This window comes from Carcharodon carcharias, chromosome 19, assembly GCF_017639515.1.
Source record: "Carcharodon carcharias isolate sCarCar2 chromosome 19, sCarCar2.pri, whole genome shotgun sequence".
In the NCBI taxonomy this organism is placed as follows: domain Eukaryota; kingdom Metazoa; phylum Chordata; class Chondrichthyes; order Lamniformes; family Lamnidae; genus Carcharodon; species Carcharodon carcharias.
In genome coordinates, this window is record NC_054485.1 from 90,512,461 (window position 1) to 90,530,692 (window position 18,232).

Below are 18,232 nucleotides of genomic sequence, written 5' to 3' on the forward strand. Positions count from 1 at the left end.
TGCACAATTCCAAGTGAGAGCCTTGGACCCTGTCTAGGGACACTAAATGTGCGCACAACCCCGCCACCCCCCCTCCAGCCCAAATCCATGTAATGGAACACTTATGATTTTCCCACAAAAGTTCAAATGGTCTCTGCCTCAGCCACTCGCTGTGGTAAACCACTACATTCTGTCACGATGCTGTGTGTGGATAAACCTCTCCTCGCCTCACTCCACACTTTCTGGGTGGCCATTTTCAATTGACAATTCCTCTTCAGCTGGGGGTAAAAAAAAAAGTCTGTCTTCAAAATTATAAAAGCCTCAAGTCTTGCAACTTCCTCCAGTAAAAATAGCCCCAGTGTCTCCAGTATCACATCCTAATGCTTTCCCATTTATGTGATAGTCCTGGTTAATCTGCACTCTTCACACTCTTGCAGTTTTAATACCTTTTCTATAATGGGATATGCAAGACAGGACCACAGTACTCACCACTGTTTTATACACATTTCCCGTTGCTTCTTTACACCGTGGCCCTGTTAGGTTTTGTTTTATGCATAGCTTTATTTACCTGCAAGTGCCCCAGATGTCCTCTCATGCCTTTTAACAGATGTTTTGCTCCCAGTTTGCAACCAACCTCTTTGATTGTTAGTAACAATTTTACAAATGTGGATTCCTTCATTCTTACGTGCTGTCTAATGCAAACCTGTGTGTCAAACTTTTGGGGGAGGAGCCTGGAAATGTAAAGAAACAACAGCCAATCATTCACAATGTATGTGCTTGGAGAATACTCAGAACCAGAATATCTGCAGCCTCTTAGTTGACCTGTGAATGAACCCACCTTTAGATTTAAACAGAAGAATAAGCCATAACATCCCTCTCCTTGTGACACAGGATATCACCCGACTTCCAACAAACCACCCACAGGAGTGTGCTGAAAAGACAATGTTACTTCACTGCAGGTGTTACACTGTGATGGGTGCAAAACAGTTTTTTAACAAAGCATAAAGCGAGTGACTTAATGTTGGCAGTCATTTGCCCCTGAACCTGAGGCATACTTTCAAATCCAAAAATTCCCTAAGCAAACATCAAGCAACTACTGACTAACCTTAGCCCTTTTTAACCTTTTTTAAATTAAATTTTGTGTCCTTAAAAAAAAGCTTGCATTTATATAGCACCTTTCACCACCTCAGGATATCCCAAAGCGTTTTATAGCCCATCAAGCACTTTTAAAACTGTAGTTGTCGCTGTAATGTGGGAAGCACAGCAGCCAACTTGCTTGTCAGCAAGATCCCACAACAGCATCATGATAATGAACAGATGGTGTTTTTTTGACTGATGTCGGTTTAATTGGTCTTTTTTTCAAAAAGGAAAAGGCAAAGAATGCCAATTCCAGCTTAAAAAAACAACCATCAACTTGAAGAATCTCAGCAGTTGCACCTTAAAGAGATTTACGCACTCCTAAACACAGCGGCAGAATAATATATTGCGCATCACCCGGTCTAATACTCCTGCCTTTGCAGTGGATCCACTAGTGTGTATAATACATAACTTCAGACACAACACTTGCTTTAAAATGTAACTGAAAGCAGATAAAAGATAAAGAAAAAAGGGAGGGAAAGAATATTCTGGAATTAACCTTGGTGCACTTTACTACAATTAAACTCTAATTGACTTTGGTGTGCTTTACAGCAATTAGCCTCTAATTGACTTTGGTGTCTGCCATTTTTTTGCAACAGTTAAACTTTGTGGGCTTCACTAGGCAAAGCAAGTTGAGCACAGTTGTCCTATTGCAGCCAAATAGCACACTAAATATTACATGGTACAAAATTCCCATCCCTGGGGAAAGCTACATGTCCTCCAAATTGTGGTGAGCAGTGCTGTGATGAGAGGGTGTGTTGCTTGGTTTTTAATAAAGTCAAATCCCGCTGTTAACCTTCTGTTGCCAAAAGAACTGTTTCATTCAGCTTTTGAGTTTATTTGGTTCATTACTTTTGGCTCTGTCTCATCCATATCTTCATTAGCTTGACATTCTCATTATTTTGTTCCCACCCATCCTATTATTTTCTACTTGGTTTCTGCACACTCCATATTTCCTTTGCCTTTTTCTCCTCTCGACATTCCGCCTCTTTTCTCCCTTTCTCTGCCACCCAACCTTTCTCTTCCTTTCAACAAATTCCATACCTCTTTCCCCTCTGCCTTGCCCATATCCCAATCCTCTTGTCCTTTCCCTACCCCGCACCCTGCTCCCCACCCTTTACCCCCACACTCCCTCCCCTGCTTTCCTTACCTTTCCTCGGAGCAGCACACCTGAGCAGCAGGGAATGGTCGCCATGGGGAACATGTACAGTCGCTACAACAAGAATAGCGCCCAGTCTCCAGAATGCATGGCAGAGCGGTCAAGGCCGGCAGGTGAGCAATTCAATTATTATTTGCATTTTAAGCAGCTCCCTTTTAATGTGGCTTCCAGGTAACACGGTTTCCTGTACTTTGTACATTTCTTAGGCGGGAGAGTTTTTCTTAAATTGTATTTAGCCTATTGTGTCGCTGTGCGTGCGTCACTCTGCCTGTGGCTGTGCACGCCACTGTGCCTGTCCGTGACAGTCCGTGTCCCTGTGTTTTGTTTGTGTGTGTGTCTGTTCAGCTGGGACATTCACACCTCCCATAGTGTTATGAAGTCACTAATTCTAATTATTAGAGGGGGCGGGAGTTTATTGCTGTGAAAAGCAGAGAACCAACAGCTGATCGATATGTGGTCTGGGTGGAGCGGCTTGGGGAGGTCCAGATAGAAAATCCAAACACAGACTCCAGACATTTGAGGATTGATGGTGTGGGTGTTGGGGAAGAGTTCAAGGTAGGCTGATTGATCCCTGTTCACACAGTCAATGGGCCAAATGGAATATTTTCACTTTGCCACGGTGTCCCTAAAAAGCATTAACAGTGTATGGCCCTCAGAGAGGGAGCAGATCTATTTTGAGGGAGAGCTGGAATGCTGAGCCACTTGGCGAGTCCGGGACAAGTGGGAGTGGATGAATCAGAGCCCCTGGAGATGGTAAACCCAGCTTACAGTCAAGTGGCACGGGTGATTCTGAACAAAAGCCGGAATTGCAGCTTTTAACAGCTAGCAGTTTAAGGCACGGTTAAGAGTATGGTAGCCTAGTGGTCATGGTTCTAGGCTAGCAACCAGAGAGAGAGGGTGTAAGTTTACACCCCACCATGGCGAAGTAAATTCTGGTAATTTGTGAGTTGGCAGCAGATAAAATAGCCTCAAAAACTGTTGTTAAAAACCCAAACTAATTTGCTAATGTCCTTTAAGGAAAGCAACTGGCTGTACTTACCCTACACAGTCTGGGCCAATATGTGACACCCACACACTACCCCTCCCCAACCAATCATGAATCAACATGACTAACTCTTAACGCCCTTGGGAGCAATGACTAGAGGTGGCAATAAATGCCGACCTTGTTGGCATCACCCAGGTCCTTAAAATTATATTCTAAAAAATAAATTAGCCCCCATATTAATTTATAAATGGCTGATGAACATACGAATTAGCAGCAAGAGGAGGCCGCTCAGCCCCTTGGGCCTGCTCCGCTGTTCAATAAGATCACGGCTGACCTGACCATAACCTCAATCCCACATTCCTGCCTACCCCCGATAACCTTTCACCACCTTACTAATCAATAATCTATCTAGCTCTGCCTTAAAAATATTAAAAACATCCAAAGACTCTGCTTTCACTGCCTTTTGAGGAGGAGAGATCCAAAGGCACTCAACCCTCTGAGAGAAAAAAATTCTCTTCATCTCTTGTCTTAAATGGGCGACTCCTTATTTTTAAACAGTGACCCCTAGTTCTAGATTCCCCCACAAGAGGAAACATCCTCTCCACTTGTATCCTGTCAAGGCGCCTCAGGCTCCTAAAGGTTTTAATCAAGTGGCTTCTTGCTCCTCTGAATTCCAGTGGATACTTTCCTCAAGGTTCTATTGTTCACAGCACGTCGGGTGCTTTAACATGGTCCTTGCCCCTCTGTGGGCAGGATATCGGCTTGAGCGCCTGGTGTCAGCATAATTTAGCACAGGAAGGGCTGCTTGACTGGGCTCGGTGACGAGTTCACCTCAGGGTCAGAAGGCTCACTCCAGGAGCCGAGCTAATAACCTCTGGCTTTGGTGGAAGTACCAAGTGGTTAGAGCTCGTGTTGGACGAGAGGCCCTTTCAAATCCAGTGGCTGGAAGGTCGATAACCAGAGGGCACAGGTAAGCCGGCTGACAAAAAAAACCAGAGGTGATTTCACTCGGAGTAGTTAGGATTGGGAATGCACTGCCTGTTGGAGTGGTGGATACAGATTCAACAGAAACTTTCAAAAGGGAATCAGATAAATACTTGAAGGAGAATAAAATCTGCAGGGATGCTCTCACTCCCACTTGTACCTCACTCGCCAAGTGGCTCCGAATTCCAGCTCTGACTTTTATCTCCCTAATAAAAAAACAACTGGATTGCTTTTCCAAAGAGCCGGTGCAAATTGGTGGACCGAATGGTCGTCTCCTGTACCGTCTGTGATGCTAAGACACTCTCTCCGTCACCCGCACCTCGAATCCCACGCCCCCCCCCTTTGTTTCGGATGATTGTGAAGGATCCTGCGGCTCCATTCTCAAAAAAAAAGAGGAAAAGACAGGGAATTCTCCCAATATTCTGGCCAACAGGCCTCCCTCAGGAATTTAGGAGAAACTTCTATACCCGGAGAGTGGTTGGAATGTGGAAATCACTAGCACTGGAGCACTTTAGGCAAATTACACGGCAGCATTTCAGGGGAAGCTGTGTTAATACCTGGGAGGGGGTGAAGGATGCGCAATAGGGTGAGACAGAGGGGGGGCAGTGGGAGGAGGTTTGTGTAGAGCATGAACACCAGCATGGACCAGGTGGTCTTTTCCTTTGCTTTAAACTCAGTGCAATTCTGCTTAGGTAACTTATATAGGCAGCATTGTAACATGGATGCTGCTGGGTCCAGCATTTTCTGTTTTTATTTCCGTTTTATTTATCATTCCATTTGCCGCTTTATTATGTCTCCCCTTGTCATGCTGTGGTGCCTGATTCACAAGACTTTTTTGGTGTCAGCTGCGTTTACTTGGACATTTGTACCCAATATTTAAAAATAAATATTTTTTGCAATTGTGGCCGTGGAATAAAACATAATGTAATCAATGCCGCCAAAAAAAATTAAAACACTGGGTATTCATCTTCTGGTAACTATAACCGCTGCATTTCGAGGTAATTCATTGTACGTAAAGCAGCGCGAGAGCTGAGACGGGGGATTCTATAACCCTCGTCCTCCTGGGCGCCTTATGGAGAGTGGGAAGGGAGGAGCTTTTAAACTCGAGTGTAATGGAAGCTTCTTTTTCCAGGTTCCGACCAGGACTTGTCGGGGCGGACCGAAGAGCTGGAACTAGGGTAAGCGACAAGCGTCTGCCTCTGTCCTGCCTTGGCCACCTGCTGCCTGTTGGTTATCACCGGGTTCCCTCTACTCGCATGCTGCAGCTCAAACAATGGTTTCTGTGCATGCCCCACACCCCCCCACCCCCCCCCAAAACCCCGCCCTATACCACCTACGATCTGTTGGTGAATATTTGACTCTTGAAGATTCTGAGAAGCGAGACATGCTGCCAGAGCTTTTTGCCTTGCAATCAGGGCACACACAAGAATGCCAAATTTCAAACGTTCACAGCAATTTATTCTACAGGATAAAAGGGTGCTGAGCGGTTGCAAGTCGACTCGGGCGGAGGCATTGCCATGGGGAAAGCGCCGGGGCACTATAGGCTCCCCAAGCTCTTGGGTAATTCAAAAGAGGCGCAAGGCTTGAACATTATTGTTGGCAGAGAACGGGTCCCTGTATATGAATCTATGTTGCTTTCTCCAGAGAAAAGAGAATTGGATAAGTGCTTGAGGAAGAAAAAACACTGCAGGGCATGGGGGGAAAGAACGGTGGGCAGTAGAAGTAGGACTAATTCTTTGCAAGAGCCAGTGCAGACTCAGTGGGCTGAATGGCCTCCTGTGTTGTATTATTCTATGAAACATTGGCATAGACCAGTCAGACCAAATGGCCTGTTTCTGTGCTGTACATTTTGATGCAATTTGAATGTGGAGTGTTTGTGCATTGTAGTCTTAAAGGGGCCTTATGTTGTTGCAGCAGAATAATATCTTGTGCTTTGCATGGTTAAATTAATAATACTTTGTGCTTTGTGTTTTAATTCAGAGTAATGGATTCACCAACCAGCCCGTTGGACCAGCCAACCCAGCGTGTGCCACCGTTGGATCTTAAGGGCCTCACCTGCGACTTGGACTCGAACCGGATGCTGTTGTGCGCCGGAGACTTCGAACCCCCGCTGGCACCCAGGGCACTGGAGCGGCCCCTCACCGGACTTCGAATCCAGAAAGAGATGTCCTCCCTCGCCAGGGAACCCCGGGCTCGGGAAACCCCCAGCCTCGGGAAGCCGGAGGAACGTCCCGCAGGAGGGACAAGGGATGGCGACGGGAAGGTTGCCTCGCTGCAGCAGCCCCAGCGTGAGGAAGAGGCCGCCCGGCAGCCTGGGCCATACAGCGGGAAGGAGCAAGGCAGTTCCATCCCCTGGGTCGAGCTAGGGGTTCCCCTCAGCGCCCAGTGGATACGACGCAAGCATGAGTTCAGGAACACCAGGCCCTGGTGAACCCTTGGAGGACCCTGGGTTTCCTGTAATATCACGGCACTGCCTTGTCCCTGCCAAGTAACAGGACCTCCCCCACCCTTCACCATTCCCCATGCTGGGAGTCACGCATGCAAATTTGTGTGTCATGGTTTTTTTTAAAAAGGGAGAATACGAGGAAAGAGAAGAGAAACAGTTGTTCCACATTTGTATTCTTCTGATCAGGAGTCAGGCACATTTCAGCCCCTTCCCTTGCCGAGAGCAACTGGTCAGTAACTGACATCAGGGTTGTGCCTTTCATCGCATCTTGTGACCTTAACAGATTTCCCACTTTCGGGGCAGTAACATTGTGTGTTCTATGGAGTGATGCCTGTATCAGCGCCAAACCTCCCCTGCTGAGCACGATGAGCAAGAGCAATGCCACAGGAGATCTGCCAGTGCCTCAATACTGAAGGTGGGGCTGGATGGGGTGGGAGATAAACCAATAGAGCAAAGAACCTCATCAGTCAGTGGAGTCATCCACCCAGGGATCAGCCATCAACTTAACCAGTCTTCGTGTTCCTCACTGAAGATGGATGATCACCATTGCTTTTACACTGCCTTCTGTCTCGCTACAGTTGGAATGCTTGAAAAATCGTTATAAGACTCCAGTGGAGTAAGACAGGAGGGGGATGCCGGATTGTGGAGGGAGTTCAGTGAAGCATGTGTTGTACACACACAAACCTCTTGCTCTGCTTGAGCCTCCATACCAAAGTAGTTAGGGAGCCGCAGAAGGAGAACAAATGCTGGATGTACTCAGCAGGTCTGGCTTCATCTGTGGAAAGAGAAACACGTGACCTGATGAAAGGTCAACTTGACCTGAAATCCTTAGCTCTGTTCCTCGCCACAGATGCCACCAGTCTTACTGAGCATTTCCAGCATTTTCTGTTCTTAATTTCAGATTTCCAGCGCTTGCAGTGGTTTGCTTTTGGATTAGGGTTTCTGTTTTCCCGAATGTGTGGCACATACCTTAACCCGTGCACCCACTGCCGCAACCTAACTCTAAATGTACACTAAGATAAAAGCAAAATGCTGCAGATGCTGGATATCTGAAACAAAAACAAAAATAGCTGGAAAAACTCAGCAGGTCTGACAGCCTCTGTGGAGAGGGACACAGAGTTAATGTTTCGAGTTCGTATGACTCTTCATCAGAACTAAAGAAAAATAGAAATGAGGTGAAATATAAGCTGTTTGAGGGGGTGTGGGACAGGTGGAGCTGGATAGAGGGCTAATGATAGGTGGAGATAGCCAAAGATGTCATAGACAAAAGGACAAAGGGGTGTTGACAGTGATGATATTATCTAAGGAATGTGCTAATGGTGACATTAAGGGTAGAAAGGATGAGCATGTGACAGATAGCCCTAGTGGGTGTGGGGTAGGGAGAAGGGATTGAAATAAGCTAAAAGGTGTGGATAAAACAATGTATGGAAATACATTTAAAAATAATATTAGAAATAGGTGGGAAAAGAAAAATATATTTTAAAAATGTTTAAATAATTAGAAAAAAGGGGGATCAGAAAGGGGGTGGTGGGGATGGAGGAGAGAGTTCATGATCTGAATTTGTTGAACTCAGTGTTAAGTACGGAAGGATGTAAAGTGCCTAATCGGAAGATGAGGTGCTGTTCCTCCAGTTTGCGTTCTAAATGTAAACTCTCTGGGCTCTGCCATGAGCCATGGCTTTCTCTGGTACTGTTGCAGTATAATTGGGGAAAGTCACAACAGATTCCTGGCACACTGAGTTTAAACCTCCCACTAACACCACCCCACCCATTTGTGTATTGGCTTACAAAGGTTAGCTGCAGTCAAGCAGAGAAGAAAGCTAGCTTCCTTCTCCAGGGTGCATCATTGACCCAGGCTAAGCTGGACGACGGGGCCTGGAGCACTGAAACCCTGGATGCCTCAGCTAATGCATTATCAAATCTGCCAGAGACAATCCAGTCTTGCCCTTATTTCCCATTGGCAGGCGCGCAAGCCCAAAGAGACGAGGAGAATAGACACTAATTGATTGTACACTTGCTTCAAGAGCGTGACTGTTAACTCTTCAGTGGAATTCACAGTGTGGGCAGGGTGATCAAGGAAGACAGACACGCGCACGCCCACACACGCACCCCCACACTTCTTGTTTACGAGACATTGCTGCAACTGAATGACTGACTCACTAGACTGCATTGCAACAGTCGGTGCGCTTCCAAAGTAATTAACCCTGAAGAGCTTTGAGCCATTTCGACCTCAGGATTAGGCATTTTATTAGTTGAGGGCCTTTCTGCGCTTTAAGCCTTAGCCATGTTTGGCACTGAGTGGAACTGTCCCGGTTTAGCGCGCCTGATCTTGGTGCATGTTTTTCAGTGTGGAGCTGCTGACCAACAGCTTTTGGCACCCGTTTCAGGCCAAATGTGTCCAGCTTGCCCAACCAAAGATTGCTGCCTTCCTCTGGTGGGGTACTGCCTTTTGTGACAGATGGGTGTGTAAGCTTTTAATTCTGCGTTTAACCCCTTGTAAATCAAACCTCTAAAGGTAACCTTCCCCTATCTCTACACAAGCACAAGGTTTCCCTGCGGCCCCCCCAGATAGGATTGCCCTCCAATGCTTGATTCTCTGGGCAATAGTCTTGCAGAAATCAAAAGGGCAGATGGTTGAGATTGACTGGTTTCACTCTGGCGTTTATCTGAATGAGGAAGCTGTGCAACTCAGCAACGAGGAGCCAGAATGAACCACATAACTGTGTGCAGTGATGCAACAACAGACCAGTTTTGCAAAGAAGCCTCAGATGATTGCTGAGCTATTTCTAAAATAAAGGCTTCCACTGCAACCTTGTCACTGTGTAAAAAAATTCAAAGTGCTGCAGGATTAGACCATGTGTATTTAAATGTAAATGTGGAATGTGGGGTTAAGGTTACAATGAATTAGCCATGATCTTATTGAATGGCAGAGCAGGCCCAAGGGACCAAGTGGCCTACTCCTGATTTGTATGTGTGTTCATATCTGCTTAACAGAATGTATATTGTACCATCATCATTGCCTTGACTGTTGAAATATTGCACAGGGAAAGTTTTGAAATATTTATTAGGGCAATGTTGTAATATTCCCTGCTACATCTCTGGAAAATTATTCCATAGACAGCCAGTCTTTTTTTAAATACCTTTTATTGCCTTTGGGAATTCCATCTTGGATTTTGTCGCCTTCTGAAAATTCCATTTAGGTCCTATTTGCTACGTTGAATGTACAGCACAGAAATGGATCATTCAGCCTAACCGGTCTGTGCCGGTTTTGATGCAACACACAAACTTCCTCCCAATTCATCCTCATCTCACCCTGTCGCCGCCATCTCATCCTATCCCATTCTCCCTCAGCTGCCTATCTAACTCCCTCTTAAATACACCGTACCATATTCCTAGACCACTGTTGCTTAGGAGAGAGTTCCTCTTTCTCACCCCCCTCTGGGCAAAGAAATTTGGCCTGAATTCACAATTGCAACTAATTGTGTCATTACAGAGTAACTGTGCAAGTGTAAAGCATTCATTCTCATTCACCAAAAGTTGATAATTTTGAGGCTGCAAAATAGGCCAGCAATATATTCTGGGTTGTTGCACTGAGCATTTTGTCTGTAAGTCAGTTCCTGGTTAAGCCATGTTCAGCATAGCTGATGTTCAAAAGGGCTCTCTGATACAATTTAACCTCGCATCACACTCTTCACTATGAGATGAGCGCTAGGCTGATCTCTCATACAATTTTTAATATATTAAAGTTACACTTGTGACACTTTATGCATCACTTGGCCATCTCATTCTGTTAACATTTTGAACAGTGGCATGGGAGATCTGCTGGTGGATTTTTTTTTGTTGTTTCATGGGGATATGAGTGTCACTGGCAAGGCTGGCATTTGTTGCCCATCCCTAATTGCCCTTGAACTAAGTCGCTTGCCAGACCATTGCATGGGGCAGTAAAGAGCATAGAGTCCACACGTGGGCCAGACCAGGTAAGGATGGCTGATTTCCTTCATAAAGGGACATTACTAAACCAGATGGGTGTTTACACCAATCTGTGATAGCATAGCTGCCACTACTGAGACTAGCTTCATAATTCCAAATTTATTAGTTGCTGTTATAGTGGGATTTGATGTCAGCAGAGCATTAGCCTAAGCCTCTGGGTTACTAGTCTAGTGACATTACCACTATGCCACCACGTCTGTGACAATGACTATCTCATTAAACAAGGCCTATATAAACCACCTCACCACCTATAACCTGCTTTTGCAATGCCTTCCACCAACTTGTAACAAAACCTCTATTGTAAAAGCAAACTGCACAGACTCCTATCATGTGCTAATTATTTGTAAGTTCTTGTCTTTGTCTAATGTTTTATTTCTGTTATTTTGCATGGAAGGGATTCCATTCTGAAATGGTTAATACGTCCTGTGGAGATGGCTTGGACCTGTCATGTTTTATGTTGGGTGGGAATGCTGCACTATGAAAATAGTGAAGTTGGGACATTTGCCATTCAAATTGGACAACCCTGCTCACACTTGAAGTATTTTCTGCATGCGTATGAGGAATAGCAATGTATTTAGTGCCGTTCGTGCCTTGGAGCTGGGATGACAACCATACAAACAAGTCATCTCCATCTCTTTTTACAGTACAGGCAGTCCTAATGGTAAAATGTAATAGTAACAATTATTAAATTATTAACACTCAGTAAATACAACATTGAGATGCTTTGGTGTGTTCATACAGAGAGCAAAAATAAAAGTATTTTTGTATGCACTTTGTTTCATCTGTGATCTTGATTCCCAAGTGAGTTGTGAAGAAAGCCATGCTGTTGTCATGTCTCCAGAAGGGAAAAATTCTGTAACAGGTACTTTATATGACATAGTCTGAAACCAATTTTGAATTCACATTCACTCTAAGAGATTTGTGACTGAGCTTCTGCTGAATTTAGCCCATAACTCTATGCAGAATAACAGTGTCACATCAAACCTCAATTCAGCCTTTGAGAATTTGAATTTTCTGCAGAATTTTGGAATTGCTGCACATCCACTTTAGGTGTGAGAGAGAGAAGGGGGAAAACCTGTTAGCATCAATCAACAGCAAAGCACATTGTTTACCTGAGTAAACCCAACAAATAGTGCAGGTTAACATGGTGTGACACACACAATGTGACATGAGCAGATGATTAGAAAATTGAACGATAAGGGAATCCTCAGGATTACATTTCAAACAAATAGAGCAAAGATGCACTGAAATTATGAACTAAGGAGGGAAAATGCATCATTAAGTGAGGGCTTAAAGGGTTGAATTAATTTTGAGACCATATTTACTCGATGTGGTTTGAGACCTGAAATCAAATGCTGAGAGTTGTGCAACTACACAAAGAGCAGGCAGAGTCCCCCACATAGCATTTGGTCAGGAGCCTATGAATTTGTGACAGTGTGGACTAGCAGACCAATTGTTTTATTCATTGATGGGAATGTGGCCTTCACTAGCAAAGCCAGCATAAGAAACGTGAGCAGGAGTGGTCCACGTGGCCTCTCAGGTCTGCTCCACTGTGCATAGCTGATCTTCTGCCTCAACTGCACTTTCCTGCCTGCTCTGTTTCCCATATCCCTGATGGATCAACATTCTATCTATCCCAGTCTCAAATAGACTTAGTGATGGACCATCCACAGCTATCTGTGCTGGATAATTCCAATGATTCACATCATTGACAAATTTTATCACATTTCAGTCCTCAACGATCAACCCTTAGCCTTTATACCTCCCTCCCCACCCATGTTTTAGATTCCACAGCTACTCTGCCTACCCTAACAAGCCCCTTCAGAATCTTATCTGTTTCAGTGAGAACACCTCTCGCTCTTCGAAACACCAGAGAGTATAAGCCAACTTATTTAGTTTTTCGTTACAGGACAATCCACTCATCCCAGGAATCAATCCAGTGGACTCTTTCTGTACCATCTCCAAGATAGTATATCCTTCCCTAGATGGCAAGACAAAAAAATACGTAAAGTACTTCAGGTGTGGCCTCATCAAAGCTCTCTGTAACTATAGCCGGGCATGGTGGTTGTTCTATTTTTTTATTCGTTCGTGGGATGTGGGCATTGCTGGCTAGGCTAGCATTTATTGCCCATCCCTAATTGCCCGTGAGAAGGTTGTGGTGTGCTGCCTCCTTGAACTGCTGCAATCCAACTATTGTAGGAACACCCACAGTGCCATTTGGAAGGCGCTGAACATTGTGCAATCATCGCAAACATCACTGCTTTTGATCTAATGATGGAGGGTAGGTCATTGAAGAAGCAGCTGAAGATGGTTGGGCCTAGGACACTACTGCAGGAGTTCCACAGGGCAATGTTCCAGACTGAGATGATTGACCTCCAACAACCACACCCATCTTCCTTTGTGCTAGGTATGACTCCAACCAGCAGAGAGTCTTCACCGATTCCCATTGACTTCAGTTTTGCCACACTGGGTCAAATGCTGTCTTTTGCCTTATTGCTTGCTGCATGTTAATGTTGTGCTCCTTATAGGAGTTCAACCAAGTCTCTCTCAACATCAATATTTAAGTTTCACATCTTTTAAAAAATATTCTGCATTTCTATTCTCACTGCCAAAGGGATTAACCTCACTTCCACACATTATACTCCATCTGTCACCTTGTTGCCCACTCACCGTACCTGTCTATATCTATTTTCAGCCCCTTTGTGTCCTCCCCACTGCTTATATTCACAACCAGTTTTATATCATCAACAACAATCTTGGATATAACTCTCCATCTCTTTGTCTAAGTCACTAATATAAAAACTAAATAGTTGAGACCCCAGCACTGATTCTTGGCACTGCACTATTTTCAGCCTGCCAACTTGAAAATGCCTTATTTTTCTTCAAACTCTGCTTCCTGTCTATTAACCAATCCTATATCCATGCTTATAGCACCCAATTCCATGAGCCTTGGCTTGCATATAAACGTTTAGCCATTATTTGCTACTCTTAAAAGATACTGACAATATTTTAATGATGCCAAAAACCACCTTTCTTTTCACCTATCTACTCCTGTCTAGGCACATGAGGGCCAAGGTTCATCTCCTCAAACACAATACAACATGAATAGAAGTCCCCTGGAATCTGACTGACAACTGGGAGCAGGAGTAAACCACACATTCCCTCAAGCCTGCTCTGCATTTGCAAGTGATGTCATGGAGATAGGGAAAGTGCTAGCCTTGAAATATAATTTGCATTCATTTTATTTCCAGGGCATAAGGGTAGAGCTATATGTCTGTCTACTTAAGAAGAAGGATACAGGGAAGATCACATTATTACTATATTAGTTGGAAGCAGATGATTCTTTGTGTTGAGTTCTGGTGAGACTGCCACCATACCAGCCAGGTTGAAAGCCAGCTGAGAACTTGCACATCTTTGTACCACTGATATCAGGTAAACCTGGCTATGCAAGGTCATTCTATTGAGGGGCAAATGCAAGCGGTACAAATTAAATAACACTGACATCTCACATCAAATAACACAGGATCGCATAAAGTATAAAGAGTTGATAGTTACAAGGATAACAAATCTGCCTGTTTTCCACACCAAATTGATGTAACTGCAAATTACAGCGCTATAAAAGAAATGCATTCTGAAGATACTTGAACCATGTGGTCTGATTCAACCTTTGTTTTACATTTGTATTATCAACTTGTGTATTTCAACCTCTGTGATTCCCTTGTAAATAAATCTAACTGCCATTTCTCGCCTGAACATAGTGGTCTGAATGTGGTGTTCACCACTATTGTAGGCAGATAAGAGAGTCTGGTAAGCAATTCATATAGTTTCCAGTAGATTATTAACATTATTCCTATGGCACATTGCTCCATTCATAGCATGCTGAATAGACAGCTTTCAGTGCATTGACAATGAGTTCTTCTAGAAATCCCCATTCTTTGTTCCTTTGACAACTGATTATACTAATATAGTTTCCTCTACTCTCTCTCCATACATACCCACTTTGACGTATCTGCATAGCTCCACACTTTCCCCATATGATAATTCTCAGCATTCCCCTATACATATAAACATAAGAACTAGGAGCAGGAGTAGGCGATTCAGCTCCTCGAGCCTACCCCGCCATTCAATACGATCATGGCTGATCTCATTTCGGCCTCAACTCCAATTTCCCACCCTTTGCCCATAACTTTTCAACCCATTTCGAATTAAAGATCTGTCTATCTCCTCCTTAAATTTATTCAGCGTCCTGACATCCACTGCATTCTGAGGTAGTGAATTCCACAGATTCATGACCCTTTGAGAAAAGTAATTCCTCATCTCTGCTTTAAATCTACCACCCCTTAGCCTAAAACTATGGCCTCTTGTTCTAGAATGTCCCACAAGGGGAAACATCCGCTCCACATTTACTTTGTCTATCCCCTTTAGCATCTTATGTACCTCCATTAGCTCTCATCCTTCTAAGCTCTAGCGAGTATAGGCCTAAACTCCTCAATCTCCTCATAAGATAAGCCCCGCATCTCTGGAATCAATCTAGTGAACCTCCTCTGAACCGTCTCCAATTCAACTACATCCTTCCTCAAGGGGACCAAAACTGTGCACTGTACTCCAGGTGCAGTCTCACCAATGCCTTGTACAGTTGCAACAACACACCCCTATTTTTGTACTCTATTCCTTTAGCAATAAATGCCAAAATTCCATTTGCCTTCCTTATTACCTGCTGCATCTGCATACTAGCTTTCACCGATTCATGCACGAGGACACCCAAATCCTTCTGCACTGAAGCATTCTGAAGTTTCTCTCCATTTAAATTACAAGTTGCCTTTTTATTCTTCCGACCAAAATGGATAACCTCACACTTATCCATGTTAAACTCCATCTGCCAGATTTTGGCCCATTCACCAAACTTGTCCATATCCATTTGTAAATTTCTTATGACTTCATTGCAACTTACTTTCCCACTTATTTTGGTGTCATCTGCAAATTTAGCTATAGTACCTTCTATCCCTGAATCCAAATCATTAATATAGATTGTAAATAGTTGAAGCCTCAAGGACCAAACCCTGTGGCACCCCACTAGTTACAGCTTGCCATCCAGAAAAAAACCCAATTATCCTGACTCTCTGCTTTCTGTTGGTTAGCCAATCCTCTATCAAAACTAATACATTACCCCTAACTCCATATGATCTTATCTTGTGTATTAATCTTTTGTGTGGCACCTTATCAAAGGCCGTCTGGAAGTCCAGATACACTACATCTACAGGATGCCCGTTATCTACTTTGCTTGTCACATCTTCTAAGAACTCTAGCAAATTAGTCAAACACGATTTACTCTTCATAAAACCATGCTGACTCTGATGGATTGCATTTTGACTTTCCAAATGCCCCATTACTACTTCCAGAATAATGGATTCCAACAGTTTCCCATGACAGATGTTAACTAACTGGTCTATAGTTTCCTACTTTCTGCGTCCCCCCCTTTTTGAATAAGGGCATTATATTAACATTTTTTCAATCCACTGGAACCTTTCCAGAATCCAGGGAAATATCTCTGGATGTATGCCTTCTCAACCCTAATATATCTAGCTGATGTGTACCACATCCATCAACTTTATCTGCTATACTCCTCACACTCCATAAGACATCACATAACCACAGAATTGCTATGGTGCGAGAGGCCGCCATTTGGCACATCATGTCTGCATCAGGTTCACAATATATACTGATTAATCAAACTTACCTGCAAGCGAAAGCTGGAATACTAAAGAACATTGAATACCATCTATACAGTTAACCATGCCAAAAAAGTCCCCTTTACTATGCAAGAAACTCAGCCATTTAAATTAACTCCTAGATGATTGATTGAAGCATTATAAATAGATCAGTGTTCTAGATATATATCTCCACCCCTCTGGAGATGCCCAAACTAGTTCTCCAGGTTACTCAAATGATCCTCAAAATGGTAAATACTAGGAGCTGTCTCACAGTTGGGAGAAAATCAGAGGTTAATTTGTAAACTGCACCACACAAAAGACACACACATCACATTTTCATAGCTTCATACAGCCACCAGTGGACAGGATAGGTTTCAAAGGCGATCTCTGTTGTATCATATGAATACACTGGTTTGATTTTAGCCTATGCACTTATCTCCAAATTCAACTTTTACAAATTTTAGATTGACAAAGGTGGGGTGAGGGCAGGGGGTTTCTAAGGAGTGTGGGGAGGGAGGCAGTGGTGTAGAGGAGGCAAACATGGGTGGTGGAAACAGAAGAACAGGCTAACCAAACCTACGGGCTCGTACATTAGGTGAACATATCTCACCTCCTGGCTACATTATTACCTCAAAGTATTAATTCTAATTATTTAGTATGAGCATAGAACATTACTGCAACAGAATGAATTTATGGCCAATTTCTTATTCCACCTCAAATGAACATTTGGCCTCGTTTATAACATACAAGAGCAACTATTTAAAACTTTCAAGGAGCTTGTACCATAACAATTCACACCCATAGGATAAATAAACCACTTAATGCAGTATTGTTTATATGCAAAGCACTGCATGATTCCCTACAAAGATCATTGCATTTTTTATCACCGCACGATAGTTATAACATGTATATGGATTCAGGCTAAACCCCTTTTAACCCCTGACTGCTCATTTAACAGAGAATTATGCAACAACTCCAAGGATCTCAGTAGTGGCTTTCAGTTTATGTACATTTTCCTTGTGGAGATGCAAGTGGAATTGAGGTCCTGGTACTGAAAGCTGTAACATATTTTATATGTATATTTAAATTTGTGTTATGTTGACTATGTTATTTTGCATTAGCAACCTCCTTCCTTATCCTGGCCATCAGTTCATTCATTCATTCAGTCCATGTGGTGCAGTTGCACAAATTAACATCAAGGAACAGCTCTGTGGTTTCACAATGCTTTATTATCAAAATAGAAAAAGGAAATATTGTACAAAAGATAGGACATATTTCAGGGAAAAACTATCCCGACAATATCCGGTCTCCAAAAATAAGAGACGAGCAAAAGTTTTCACAGAAAGCAAAAATCACATTAGTTCTGCATGCTTTTATGCAGCGAGGATCCCTGAGTAGTCACACACCTGCAAGATGCACAAAGGCACAAGGCCATTTTCAAAATACTTTATTGGTTTATTTAAAAAATATGTCCCAGTTACTTTTAATAAGCACAAGGACACAACTGTACAATATCCATTGTTCAAAAAAAAAGTTGAGCTGTAAAATGATCAGTAGCAGCCATTATCTCCACATCAATTCTGATGGGCTTTTTCTCCATATATATATATAAAAAAGGAATAAACTCGACAAACATTGAACATATACATCTGTGAACATATACATCTGTAAAATTAAACAAAATATCCTGAAGGAAAATATAAAGTAACTGCCCTGTTTTAGAGAACATTAAATTGTCATTGTTTTGTTTCTGTACAACAGTACTGTTAGTGCAACTTGGAACTGGGGGTTTGAGGCGGCGGGGGGTAGGGGGCAGGGAAGGTGGGGGGGGGGGGGGGGGGG

At 43.4% G+C, this 18,232-nt stretch overlaps 1 protein-coding gene across 2 annotated transcripts in view; it reads left to right on the forward strand.

Annotated features, from left to right (window-relative positions):
• Positions 1–7,797, forward strand: part of atat1 (alpha tubulin acetyltransferase 1) — a 63,774-nt gene extending 55,977 nt beyond the window's left edge. For both annotated transcript variants that reach the window (XM_041212152.1, XM_041212153.1), the window contains exons 10-12: positions 2,282–2,388; positions 5,377–5,422; positions 6,225–7,797. In XM_041212152.1, coding sequence (XP_041068086.1) covers positions 2,282–2,388; positions 5,377–5,422; positions 6,225–6,675 — 604 coding nt within the window. In that variant the 3' untranslated portion in view covers positions 6,676–7,797. The remainder of the gene's footprint in view (positions 1–2,281; positions 2,389–5,376; positions 5,423–6,224) is intronic.
• The last annotated feature ends 10,435 nt before the right edge of the window (positions 7,798–18,232 follow it).